The sequence below is a fragment of the Aythya ferina genome, assembly GCF_964211825.1.
Source record: "Aythya ferina genome assembly, chromosome: 14".
NCBI classification, from domain to species: domain Eukaryota; kingdom Metazoa; phylum Chordata; class Aves; order Anseriformes; family Anatidae; genus Aythya; species Aythya ferina.
Window position 1 is genome coordinate 17,658,586 of NC_140312.1, and position 13,380 is coordinate 17,671,965.

At 39.5% G+C, this 13,380-nt stretch overlaps 1 protein-coding gene across 1 annotated transcript; it reads right to left on the reverse strand.

Annotated features, from left to right (window-relative positions):
- Positions 1-2,328: 2,328 nt before the first annotated feature.
- On the reverse strand, positions 2,329-11,641 carry MAT2B (methionine adenosyltransferase 2 non-catalytic beta subunit). The gene is made up of 7 exons (XM_084535281.1): positions 11,496-11,641; positions 9,533-9,727; positions 8,531-8,645; positions 8,084-8,236; positions 5,406-5,599; positions 4,412-4,525; positions 2,329-3,956 (listed from the first exon to the last, which is right to left on the reverse strand). The coding sequence occupies exons 1-7, from the start codon at positions 11,556-11,558 to the stop codon at positions 3,786-3,788; spliced, it is 1,005 nt and encodes a 334-aa protein (XP_084391407.1). The 5' UTR covers positions 11,559-11,641; the 3' UTR covers positions 2,329-3,785.
- Positions 11,642-13,380: the final 1,739 nt, after the last annotated feature.

Consider the following 13,380-nt stretch of genomic DNA (forward strand, 5'->3'; position numbering starts at 1 on the left):
CAGGAGCCCAGCTTTCTGGGAAATTGGTAGTAGATACTGCTTCATGGCTTCCACTCCACTAGTCTAATAAGAAATCCGTACCTTTCCTTGAGGGCTTTTCAGTTTATCAGTTATAAGCAGAGAAGAGTGCCATTTTGGGAACTGATCCATACTTCAGTTACTTAGAACAAACATGAACAGCAAAATGGAGTAAAGTGAAGAGAATGACAACTTGGTGAAGATGTAAAGTGACAAGACTTTATGTGGTGCTTCAGTGCAACAATAAAACACAAAGGGCTGAATTTAAAAACAGAACTGTCACTCTCTGAAGAACAAAATGAAATTCTTCTCTATGCTCCAGTATTAAGATATCACTGCTGTGAAGCCATACTCATAAAAACAGCTTTAAACCAGAAAGATTACTACACCAAGTCTAAAATGCATGTTGCTAAAATGCAGTAAATAGGTGTATTCATTTTTTTAAAATTTCAGTACTGTATTTTCCCAGAAGAACAATGGAGACATAGAAAGGAATTGAAACTATTTCTTCCATAAAATGCTAACTTCATCTTTCTTTGTTTCACTTTCATTTTGTGACAAATCTTTATGGTCTTTCTCTAATCATTACATGGAGGTTACATAAGTCTAGATGATGTAAGAAACTTAGTTTCATTTATGAAAAACATATCCTTTGGGTTTATGTCCTGGTTAAGGAGGATTCAAGCAGGACTTTGTAATGCCATGCCTTCGTAATCACTTAAAAATTAAGTACACAGGAATTTTTCTGTACACAAAAATTGCATCTTATGCAATCACCATGATTTTGACCCTGAGCAATCCTCTGGCTCTTGGTGATCACTGCAAATGCCTACAGAGCCACGAGACCAGAAAAAGAAAGCCTAAGAAAAGGGAAGAGTAGTATGAACAACTCTTTCAGCAGCAATACAGTTTTAAAATGGTTGTCAGATTACAGCACTAGTTGCACCAGCTCCTGCAGGGTCTCCAGATGTTTCTTCAGTATCTACAACCAAAGATCATGAAGTATCATGAAAGGTGTCTGTCAAGTAAGAAAGTGTAATGGAAGTTACATTCTCCAGGGCAACTTCCATTAAGCATTATGGTAAAGGATGCAGATGCCTTTGGACAAGGTAAAACTGAACAGAGGCCTCACATAAACAATAAGGTTAAGTCATTTTTCATTTACTACTGGAGACTTCACAGTAGTCGTTTGTATTTTTTTTTGGACTTAAACTGTTAGAGGAACTGTTTTATCTGTATTTTGACTTAAATATGCATTTATATAAAATACAGAGCTACTTAATTTTATTACAGTTAACATATGTAAAAGTTATGAATTTCATCTTTTCATCAGTAAGAAGAATGTTTCTTGGTAGGAAAAACTCCAGTGAACAAATAACATTAAATAACACATTTTCCTTTTGCCTTTGGAATCTGTCACAGCCTTCAGGCTATATTAATGAAGTGAAGAAATGACAGCCAGTAAAAGTTGGATATTTATTGTTGTATAGACAATATATGGAGCAAAACTGAAATGTACATTGTTAAATAAATGTATATTGCTAGATTGTTAAATACTTGTATATTGCTAGTGAAAGTTTGCATTTAGCTGAACACACATTCCATGCCTTCTTTGCATCTACCATGCATAATGCAGTCCTTTGAAACCTACTCTGGAGTTGCAAGATGTCAGTGTAACTAGCTCCTGATCTTTCTCTCTCAAACACCCATTTTTCCTCTTTCTATGTGAAAGAATTCAATAGAGGTCTTGAGAACAACATATACAAGGTGCAACACATACATAAATTATATTGCCTACACCATATTAAAAAGTGTTGTCTGCAATGCTAGTTAGGAAAGTTCCCCAAACCAACCTTTCCTTGCTGTTTGAGCAATTGTACGCTTCAGTAAATAACACAGAAATGATTCTGCAAACAGTTAAGAACATGAGTCCATACTTTTTCATTTATTAACTGCTTCCATGTTTAATATTGTTAATATGTTGTGATTTAAAGGAAAAAAATATATATTACCTCAAATATACATTAGTTGCCCACAAGTGGAGAGGGTGTACTCTGAACCTCCATAATCAAGCACTGAATCACATTCTTTTTCAGACTTGTATTTTCAAAACTGTCTGTAATGTATGTGTACATTAAGTTCCCAAGACAGTGGCACAGTGACAGAGAAACACTTATCTAACCTAATCTACATCTGGAAATAGCTCATTAAATTATAATTACAGAAAGGGCACATGGACATTTCAAGACCTGGAAATATTTATGACTTGGAATAAACAAATCTTGATAGGAAATAAAGAACCAACAACTGTTTCTCATGCTGGCAATATTTATTTACTGTCATTTTGGAAACAGGTTACCATGTGTATATCAGGACTTCAGAGTAAAAACACATCAGGATAATGACCTCTTAATATATGCCAGTTGAAAATTGAAGGACTAAATGTAAAGCTGACTTTTAGAAAACCTGAACTTGGTCTATTTTTGCCCCCCTCCCGCCTTTTTTTTAAGCTGAACACCCCCACCCCCTCTCCATTACAATCTCAGAAAAATAAATGATCATCAAAATGCAACTTTTCCCAGTTTTACTAATGAACTAATGATCTGCTGGCCACCTCAGAACATTTATATTGTTGATTTTAACACCTTCAGAAGGAAGCTAACCTTTACAAACTATGTTCTTCCTCCACTTTAAGTAGCTACTGTGTCCAACTTAAAGGACTAAATTTAAGCAGATCCAAGATTTGGTTATATTAGACTACTGTAGTTTTATCATTGCAGTGCAAACATTCAACATATGCACTTGGCTGTTCCAGAATGAGCTGCATCAGTGCAAGATCTGAGAGTCTGTGCAAAAGAAGCTGCAGTGCTATAAACTCTTGAAAATACCTTTCCTCTCTTCTCTCACATGTATTGACTAGCAACATCTTCCTCCAGATAAATTTCACCAATCCCATATACTATTGAAATAAGAGAAAGATGAAGATATTTCATGCTTTTATACAAAAAGCAAATACCCCCCCCCCCAAAAAAAATCCTCCTTTAATACCCATCCCCAAAACAAAGGTCAGAGCTATTTCTTCCCCACCCTCCCAATCCTCTTCTAGCTTTTTTAAGTCACCATTAGAACTAGTGCATTCAACTTGCTGTAGAAATATGAAGCTGCAGGCATTGTAATAACAGAACACTTGGAAAATATTTCAAGCATAAAAACTACACTTGATAACTGCAAAAATAAAGTCTCACTTTTTTTTAAAAAACATTTTGATCCAAGCTCTAGCAAAACAAACATTTAACAATTCCTGCTTCAGTTTACTTTCAGAGTAACGCCACCTTCAGAAATTAAAAACAAGTAACTCAGATTTTTGGTGATAAAGTAACTGACCATACCTTTTAATGACGTGAAATGGTATATACAACAATGGCACAGACCTTAAGCATCAACAACTTATGTCAGCCAAAAAGAAGTTCACAAGTCATCTGAGTAGTTCTTAGCATCAAAGAGTACTGATTACTAAGAACCATAATCTGCTAGGAATAGACATTAAGATACACTGGGATGAATGGAAGGAGAGATCCACAACATTGTACAGGCTCAGTTTTTGTCACTGAACTTTTTTTAGGCTAACAACTTCACTAGTGCAAGACCGTACGTTTACCTGATTAAATGAAACGCATAAGTGTCACAATTTAAGAACACTCATACAAAACTATTTTTTTCTTTTAAAAAAGTGCCACATACCATACTTTTACTAAAAAAAATACAAACTAATGGAAGACTGTCTGCCTCCATCTCTTGTCAACAAGGAACGGCCAAAGTGATTCCTTGATTCCAGCTCGAAATGGTGTTCTCTGACCAATCCCCAGCATCTCCAGCTTGGAGCAGTCTAGCTGAGCATTCCTTGGACGGAGGGCTCCCATAACTGGACAATCAGTAATCTAAAAAATAAATAAAAAACACATCACAAAACAGAAATGAAAAAAATGTATTATTTTATATGTTCATTTAGACGTTTCATTCATAGCTTTCTATATGGGTCATTTCCTCTGCTCCCTTCAACAATGCTATGTGCTCATTTTTTTGTGACTGTAGTTACAAGGTAAAAAAAAAAATGTGCTTAAAAAAAAAAAAAAGGCTTTACTCATTACTAAGGACAACTATAGAACTATTCTGCAGAAACACTATCACACTGCATACAGCTCACCAGCTAGGTAATTTTCATAATCCAGCAAGTTAAAGTAGCATCCTCAGCAATAAATCTGCTATGCTAAACACACTCATCTAGATTGTCCCACAGAAGTTTACTTGCAGAACCACTGTGAGACTGTTAACCTACTATTTGAAACGATAAAGCACATCCCTCTTTCTACAGGTTCAACAACACATCACTTACCGGTCTTAAGTGGCTGCTGGGAAGGTTGAAAGCGTCTGCAATTGCGCATGCCATTTCATACTTGGTCATCTGTTCATTGCCAGACCAGTGAAATGTTCCTTTTACGGATGGGTCCTAGGAGGAAACAGTAAGCACAGGTGAAAAAATGCAGCTACCCTCCAGACTAATTCCTGTGCAGAATAAGCTTCCAGCAGGAGCCCATCCTGAGAGGCACTTCACAGCATTGCACTTTTCTGGGGACAACTCACCTTCAAGCACACCTGTCTAGGGATTGAGCCTGAAAATGTGTTACATTTATTTGGCCGGACTTTTCGAAGACAGTTTATATTTGGTAGAATTAACATAAAGGAAAGGAGCCAACCAACCAAAGTTAAACAGCTGACGAAGAACTCTGCTGTTGTATACTGTTCACTTAATTCAAGAAAAAATGCAGAAGACACCACTCACATTCTGCATGTTAAACTTGAAACCACGTAACAGTCCTGTCAAAGAGATTGACAGCACCACATCCACAATGTGTTTTTTTCATTTTTATTATTTTGCAAAGATGGCAGCCTTAAGATGCGGTGCTGAATAAATGCAATGAAGTATTTAAGTCCAGTGGTCTATCTTCTGTCGTTTCAATGTTCTTAATACAGTAATCAGTAGAATCTTTGAAAGTACTTTCAACCTCCGTGATTTTTTTTGATCAAAAGGGATAATTTGTAGAAGGCAGTGAATATATTTCTCTCCTGTATACTTGAAGAGATGTGACAGTTTTGAGAACAATCTGTTCTGTTATTTCACCCACTTTTGTTCCAAATATCAGAGCACCTGCACACACTGTCACGTAACAAAAACATACTGCAATATTACAGACAGACAGACAGTTCTTTCCTCCCTCCCAGTGTTTCAGAACTACAAAGAATAAGGCAGGTTAGATGTAGGTCTCAGTTTTTCAGAAAGAACTGGAACTGGTTTTACACTGAAGAGGCTTGTTTATTTAAATTCTTACCAGCATTCTTTTCTCTGCTAGTTGTCTGCAAACAGTTGCTACATCCTTAACGTTAGTAGGAAATCTTTGTTGCCAATGATCCATGTTGGCAGATTTATTACTGAACTGCACTTTATCAAACATAACAGTCACAGCGCTTTCCTCCAGTCTTTCTACCTCTCCATACAGGACAGGAATCCTAAGTACTGCAGCACCTAAAAAAAGAGTATTAAAAAGAGTATTAACAGTGCTTAGAAAAGGTATAAATGCTCTAGCAAAACCTGAAAGATGCTTTGGAAGCCTCAAGAATCACGTTGGTGATATTAATTGCTTTTTCCTTTTAATTTGTATGTGCTTAACATTTGTCCTCTGAATATGATTTTGAATTTAGCTCAGTTAAAACACTTCTTTACAAACACTAAGTTCACATATGCTCATTGTCATTTATGCCATTGATTTTCACAGTGTTAACAAGCTTTACTTAACGCTGCAAGCCTGTTTGAGTTAGGGAAAAACAAAGTGGAACTATGCAGTTACTCCAACGTTCCCCATCTTCTTTTAGTAAAAGCAGGAACAAAAATTCCCACCATCTACAGTATTCAGGCATCAGACAAATCCATGTCACCTGGCATGCAGAAACCACTTGCATAAAGGAGGATACTCAGGCTATTATACAGCAGAAAAAGATAGGAACCTTGGAAGCAATAAGAAACATCACACATAAGGGGCAAATGCACAGAATAGCTCAGTAAGTAATATTAGATGCCAAGACAGTGAATTGAGAAATTAAAGTAAGTGTAAACAAGTGCTAAGGGATGGACACCTAATGATGGAAAGCATCATACAGTTGTGTTAATAACACTAGAAAGATCTTTTGGCAAAAATTTCCAGAAGGGTAAGACATGGATTAATAGTAATGCACATTTTTTTTTGTTGTTAAAACAAACAAACAAACAAACAAAAACAACACAGCACACACTCTCTGTGAGTCACATAAAAGTAAAGAACTTAGAAAACAAAAACAAATACAATAAAAAAACCATGACATTGATTTCCTGCTGCTCTAGAAATACTTGTTGAGTGAATAACAGTGTTCTTCCTTACTTTAAATACTACTGAAGATATTTGAAAAGAGAATTGTCAAGCAGTGTTCATTAGCTAAGTAAAAGACCTTCCTTTTGTTCTCAGCTAGAGGCTTGAAACAAACATCAGCTTCATTACCCATAGTTCTATAAACCTACTGGACCTTTTTAGTTTTATATGCATGAATACTGAATGTAACTTATTTCCCCTCCTAAGCAAACTAAAACATGTTTAAAAAGATACACAAAACCCAACTAATTAAACTTAAATAACTAGTGGGGATCACTGTATTACACAACAGAAATGAATAGGGAAATAAACATCTTCATACAACCATAGACATTTGATAGACTGGAAGCTATCAGTACAGTAATATCAACTTAGTGGCTAGAAAACTATTATGTGTAAAGTAGGTGTTTATGAAACATAATTGATGTTTCCAAGCATCTTACTAGGCACCGTCTCAAAATGCTTTCTGCTAATACCACTGCTGCTACCCACTAATGCTCGATCGTTCACGCTCAAAAAGGTTATGAAACAAAATTGCAACGTTGAACTGGGGGAAAGGATCTAGCAAGAAACCCACACGTACTTGAATTTGTTGCATCTTATCTTCATTACCAATCTAGAAGAGGGAGCAAACAGCGTCATAGTCAAACTCAGATTATATTTACTTATTGAAAGACTGTCATGCTAATTTATCAATTGGTCAATCTTGTGGTTAAATAGGGCAGACTCAGAATGACAGTACCATGTTCACTTATCAGAAGCCTCTTTTACAGATGCATTGACATCTTCAAATTTCCTGAGGAAACAGGAGTGTAAACTGACAACATACTATCTAAAAACAGTCAAGCCTCTCTTACAAGAGCTAAATTTTACATACAAGGGAATATGTTCAGTCCTAAGATTTCTTCCTTGATGAAGCAGAACTTTAAAAAGTATGTTTCTGCATTTTGAGTGTTAGTTTTCATTAAGATTTATATCAAAAATAATCCAAGATGTTGCTTAAAATCAAAGTTACTAACCCTTTAGAAAGTTGTAATACTAGGAATCTAATGCATGTGGCAAGCAATGCATGTGGTGCGTAGAAATAAAACGGAAAGTCTTATGTAAAGAAAGCACAACAGGAAATTGGCAAGAAAAACAGAAGAGTACATGTAAAAGCAAAAGCATATGTTGATTTTGTCTGTATTATTGTTTTATGAAAAGTCTGTTTTTCCCTTTGAAGTGAGCACACATTCAGAACAATTGCAATGCTTCCCCCCTCAGTAACAGCAGCTATGAGTCAAGTATGGCAACGTTTCTGCTATTACAACATATTCTTGATATGTTTTATTTAGAAATAGTTGATTCACATCACACAAACTCTGGTGGATGTCCATCAGCAGAGACAAGGAAGACAAAGGAGAACAGCACAAGTACAAAATAAAGAGTTAGTCAACCTGTAAGTAGCAGAAATGCCTGATGAGCAAGGAGACTGACTCCTTGTCACACTGCTTTCCAACTCTGTTGTCAACAGTTTCACAACTTCATCACTGACGAAGTTGTATGTTAGCTTAATCAACTCCTAAGTAAAAATAGAAATCATGAAAAATGAACAAGTGTATTCTTACCATCATTATTCTCCAGGACTGCCTTTTCACCCTCCAGTTTGGTTTTACCATACAAATTCAGGGGATTTGGTATATCAGTCTCTTTATAAGGAGGGTTTGTTCCATCAAATACGTAGTCTGTACTAATGTAGATGAGAAATGCTCCAATTCCAGCTAGAAGGAAAACATTTGTAAGCATTATTTTAATGCACGCCTTCCTTGAAGTCTTAATTGAAGTTTAAGCAAATCTCCAGAAGACCTCATCTCCTAGCCCCATTCATTGCCTCTGTTTGTCTTTTCACGGATTCTTCACCTAAGATCACATAAGCTAGTCTTACGGAAAGTGTGACTGACACTGGTAGCAGAAACAACTGCTTCAGAACTTCAAGCAACTTATTCATTTGTGCATCAGCATGAATAAATGCAGTAGTCTAACAAGAAAACAAATCCATGAGACAGTCTCCTTACCTGCTTCTTTTGCTAGGTTCCCTGAAGCAGCCACATTGAGCTGAGAAGCAGCATCTGGTTGGCTTTCTACAACATCTGGCCGTCTCTCAGCAGCACAATGCACTATAACATGAGGCTGGAAATCAAAGAAAAATTTTGAACAAACATCCTCAAGAAGCTGCAGTTCCATCCTAACTGGAGAGATCCACTCCCTCAGGCAAACAGGCATTTTACTAAGCTGTAAGAAGTAATAAAAGTTGTATTGTTTTTAATCATTGCAATCTGAGGAGCATGTTTTCCTTAGGAAGCAAAACCACCAAGCTGCTTCAAGGTTTCACATCAGAATACCAAAGCTTTGACCATTAATTTTGCAACCACGACCTTCAGTATCTTCTATCTTACAGAATACCAAGGCTGTCTTATTTTTTTCTTCAACAGTGTAATAACATAAAATAGGGGAAAATGCAACACCTCACGTATGTAATTAAAATAGTGGAATTAAGTCTTTTTGGATAAACTATTTACCCATGGATTATTTGACATACCAAAACTATTAACAAGATATTTTTTAGAGTGGCACCCTACATCATGCTCTTCAGGTTTTATATATTCCTGTTGCAAGTTGGAGTGAAAGGACTGTGCACTCCTTGCCCTACTGCACGCTCAACAAGCCACAGCTGCTGTATTCTAGTGTTCTTCAACTTCAAAAGAACTACTTCGTGTTACTGGGTTAACAACTCACGTTTATCTTTTCCTTTAAACCACCCACGTGAGTGTACTGACACATACATCTGTCACCTGCATTCTCTCTGTGGTGACTGCAGAGAAGTTCGGAACTGTTTGCACCTACAGAGCAAACCCTGCTCCAGATAGCTCAGGCATGACAGCTGTATCCTATTTCAGTGCTCTGCTAATGCATTAGTTCCACCAAAGCCACATGACCCGAGTATCACAACAGCACTGCCAGCTCACTGCTAGACATATCAAGTACTGCTCATACTTGTACCTGCTCCCAAAACTCACCTGAAAATCACGGATAATCTCATGAACTGCGACAGAGTCGAGAAGATTAATCTGTTCAAATTTAGGCTGAGCTCTTCTGTATCCACAGCCAACTGCATTCCAATTATTTTGATTGAATTCTTTAAACACTGCTCTGCCGAGAAGTCCCGTAGCACCAGTAATTAAAACTCGTCTACTGGGAATATCGACATCTTCCTAGGGAAATGAGAACAGGACAAGGTTGCCTTCTAATGTTACTTAGTCGTTTTGCTTGTTTTCTGTCGCCTTTCTTATAAAGTTAGCAAGATTGCACCAAGTGCTACTGTATTCATTAGCTTTCCTTGTGATGCAAGTGTTTTGACTGGAGCGTCTCATGGAACACAACCATCCAGGAGCACTGATACCGTACTGAGCCAAGTACTTACACATAGTCTTGAAGATGCTGAAAATAAAATTCAAATAGGAAACTTCTTCCACAAGAAGTGGGGGAAACAAACCAAACAAACAACACAGACAAACTCAAAGGGCAGAATTTAAATTTCACTCAGAATCTGATAACGTTATTAAACTTGAAATAGAAGAGAGAACTTCTTTTGAACATGGACCTGAATCTTTCAGATTTAGGGTCCACATCCTACAGTAAATTATTTTGGACTGTGCCTGTAAAAAGCCCCAACAATACACTGCACCGTGGGCCTACACATTTGAAGACATATTTTAATATTAAATGCAGCACTAATTCATCAGCAACCGACACACTGGTTTAATATCCAAACAAAAATACAGCTCTCTAATCTTTGTTTTACTACATGCTTGTGGAAATGATGTGATCGTTTCAACTCTCCATCCATACTGCTAACTCAAGCTTCGCTTCAGCCACAGCACGTTTCAGTGCTTGAGATGGGCGTGCACATGAATCTGCAAAGTTCATTCCTCTCCACCACCACTCACTCGATCCTCAAGCTCTCAAGAAAACAAACACCAGATTCCCAGCGGTCTGTGCAACCTTTACTTCCACATTTTACTTCTGCATTAGTCATTGAACAAGAGCCTGCCAACAACAATAAAAATGTGCTTATATGTCAATACTGAAGAAAGCTGCAGGTGTACAGAACTTCTACATCTTGGATCTTCCAAGCACGTTATATGCAGACAGCTTGTGATAACTGATGATATTTTTGTAAACACTGTCTTACTACGCAGCTGTAACATTTCAGCCCCTTCTGAGCCCTCTCACATTTCCAGCACTGTAACCCACCACTGCCTGCTGGTCACGGCACGGGGCTCCTGCCCTCGGCCCTGCACGTTTGAACACTTTTGCTCCACAAAGGCCAATGCAGAGGTGTGCTACGGAGCTGGGCCTAGTCCAAAGCAACTGCTGACAGCACATCACATGTATTTTCTTTAAGGCTGTGGACAAAGGATGACTTATTCCCGCAAGTTACATGTAAAATTAGTAACTTTTATGTGGACTGTTTCCTGAAAGGGACAAACTACAGAAAACCCTGTTTAAAAAATCACTTTTATGTTTACAGTGAATTCAGCCTCACGATGCCAGTTGCGTGATTGTTCCTTAAAGCTGCCCGCGTCGGTCTGCACCGGGTGAGCGCAGGAGGGCCCCGATTCCCGGCTGCGTTTCGCACCCCCGAGCCTGGCAGGACAGACCACCGGCACCTGGCACGGGCAGCGCCTGCCCCCAGTAACCAAAGGCCGGCGGCGGAAAGGCGACGCGCACCCTGGTTTAATCGCCAGGACGGCTCCAGGCAGGATCGGTGCCCACAGCCAAGCCGCGGCTCTCCGGGAGCAGCCGGTGGCAGCCTCACGAGTGCTGGGACAGCCCCGGCCCCCGGCGCTGCTCGCAGGACACCGCCCCGCGCCGCGAGGAGCCCGGCCCGGCCCAGCCGGCGGCAGGAGGCCGCGCCCCGCCGCCCGGCACCTCCCGGGGCAGGGAGCGCCCCGCCGAGCCCCCCCCGGCCCCGCGCACCTCCACCAGCTGGCAGCAGCCGGGCACGAAGCGGATCCGCAGCTCCTTCTCGCCGCCCACCATGGCGGGGCCCGGCGCGGCCCCGGCCCGGGCCTGTTCCTGTCGCCGCCCCGCAGCACGCCCCGAGGGGCCGCCCCGCGCATGCGCCGCCCGGCCCCGAGCGGCTCCAAGGGAGCGGGCGGCGGAGGGGGCGCGGGAGGGGCCGGGCGGGCTCGGGCCGCCCCCGCCGCGGTACCTGCTGAACGCGGGCCCGGCCGACGGGATTAAAAGCAGCGGGGGGCGGTTCAGGAGTTCATAAACAACTTCTACCACAGCAATTAAGTTATTAAAAATATCAGATGATTAAACGTGAATCCTATATGAACGATCATGACGTACAGCAAACCAACAACTACAGGAGAACAGCAGAGCTATAACAACGCTTCAGCTGATTCCTCCCTTCTTGAAGGGGAGAGGTTTTTTTCCCTTGTAATGAACTGTAAATAGATATTTATTCCCTTTCGGCTATCTCAGAATTTCATTCACAGTATCACTCATTCACAACTTGAAATGCAGAAGGGATGTGAAATGCCAAATTGTACAGCAATGCCAAGGAAACATCCGAACCACACCCCTTCCGCCCTATAAACACTGCCATACTTCGCGTTTTCGAAAAAAGTAGAAATAATTTCTACTTTCCAGACTTAGATCGAGATGAAAATAGGAAAACATATTAAGCCCCTAAGTCTCAAGCTATTGCTATAAATTCGTCAGTAAAATACCTTCAGCTTTGTCACCACTATACCTGCTACAAAAACTATATGCAATTTGTAAACTATATTTTGTTATAAATAACCTTAATTTGCACTGTATTCACTATTTTTTTCTAGTTTATTTTATTAGTTTTAATTATAGATATATTTATTTTGTGGAAAACGGCTTCCTTGGAGTAGTGGAATCAAAAATTGCCAATAGTCCGTATCAGTCATACCAGCATAATGCATCCCTGGATAACTGGAATGTACCATTCATAATTTAACATTTCAGGCTGTAATTGCAGGAAAAACAACTAATTTTCCCTCATTCTGCCTAGATTTTGTAACCAAAGTGTGGCAGCAAACTTCTAATGTAAATCTCCAGATTCTTACCTGATCCATTTCCACCAGCATTTCAGGCATTGCCTCAAACTGTAGGAGGAATTTCTAGTCTAGGCAATCAATGCCTGTTCAACAGTTCATTCGTGCCTTTGTCTGCTTTTGCCTGCAGAGAGCACGTGGACTGAAAGAAGCTGTAGCTCAGATGACCTTTGAAACCCAAATGCTAATCCGAGCCCTAGATCACGTGTGGTTCTGAATCCCGTTAAGCTTGGTTTTATTCCCAGTGGTACCATTTGAAAGGTGCAATATGAACTTCAATTTTGACTTCATAGTAGCCGGCATGAGCAAGTGCAACCATTGTGTGCATAAATTTATTCCAAGCACTGGCACTGAGCCTCATGCCATTTTCTTTGTATGGGAAACAGGAGGTGGGCTCTAATGAGGTCAGCCAGACTGAGGATTCTGGCGCTCTTCATCTTAAATGTAGGCAAAGTTGAACCCAAATCTTGCTACAATACTGAGAGACACGATCAGAGAATAAGTTCTTGTTACACATTGCTTTCAGTACAAAACAGAATAAGGTATATGCCACAACATGAAATTAATGAATTCTTACAGCGACAGCTCAAGTCAGTTAAACAACTGGAAAATGGGTGGTTGATCACAAATATATTGCACATGCATGAAACAAGCAATACCCCTTTAACTGAAGCTGACAAAGCTTTCCAGAAAAAGCTTCTTTTAAAAAACAAAAACAAAACAAAACCAGGGAAGCTAACAAAGCTTTTCAGCTTTCCCCCCACCATCTC